This window comes from Etheostoma cragini, unplaced genomic scaffold (genome assembly GCF_013103735.1).
Source record: "Etheostoma cragini isolate CJK2018 unplaced genomic scaffold, CSU_Ecrag_1.0 ScbMSFa_897, whole genome shotgun sequence".
In the NCBI taxonomy this organism is placed as follows: domain Eukaryota; kingdom Metazoa; phylum Chordata; class Actinopteri; order Perciformes; family Percidae; genus Etheostoma; species Etheostoma cragini.
Genome location: NW_023269534.1, coordinates 144,164 through 144,466, shown reverse-complemented (window position 1 = coordinate 144,466; position 303 = coordinate 144,164). Strand labels below are relative to the sequence as shown.

Sequence of the window (303 nt, the reverse complement as noted above, 5' to 3'; positions counted from 1 at the left end):
TTCCAACCAGACCAGAGTGGTGATTGTTGGAACAGTGGAAAGATGAACCAAGACGGCTTTTGGTAGTTTTATTTATTTTCTGTCCACTTTGAATGAGGTGTGTCTTACGATGCAAAAAGTAGTGATTATTTACATGGAGTCTGGTGGGTTTGGTGAGGGAGATTTCGGGGCTGTTTCATGTTAAACTAAAAGGATCTTACTCTTACTTGGACAGATTCAGAGATTTTTCTTCACATCAGACACACACACACACACACACACACACACACACACACACACACACACACACACACACACACACAC

At 41.9% G+C, this 303-nt stretch overlaps 1 protein-coding gene across 1 annotated transcript in view; it reads left to right on the top strand.

Moving 5' to 3' along the window:
• Positions 1 to 109: 109 nt before the first annotated feature.
• Positions 110 to 303, top strand: part of LOC117941519 (stabilin-2-like) — an 8,524-nt gene continuing 8,330 nt past the window's right edge. Inside the window, exon 1 of the mRNA XM_034866525.1 lies at positions 110 to 118. Within this exon, the coding sequence (XP_034722416.1) occupies positions 110 to 118 (9 nt within the window). The remainder of the gene's footprint in view (positions 119 to 303) is intronic.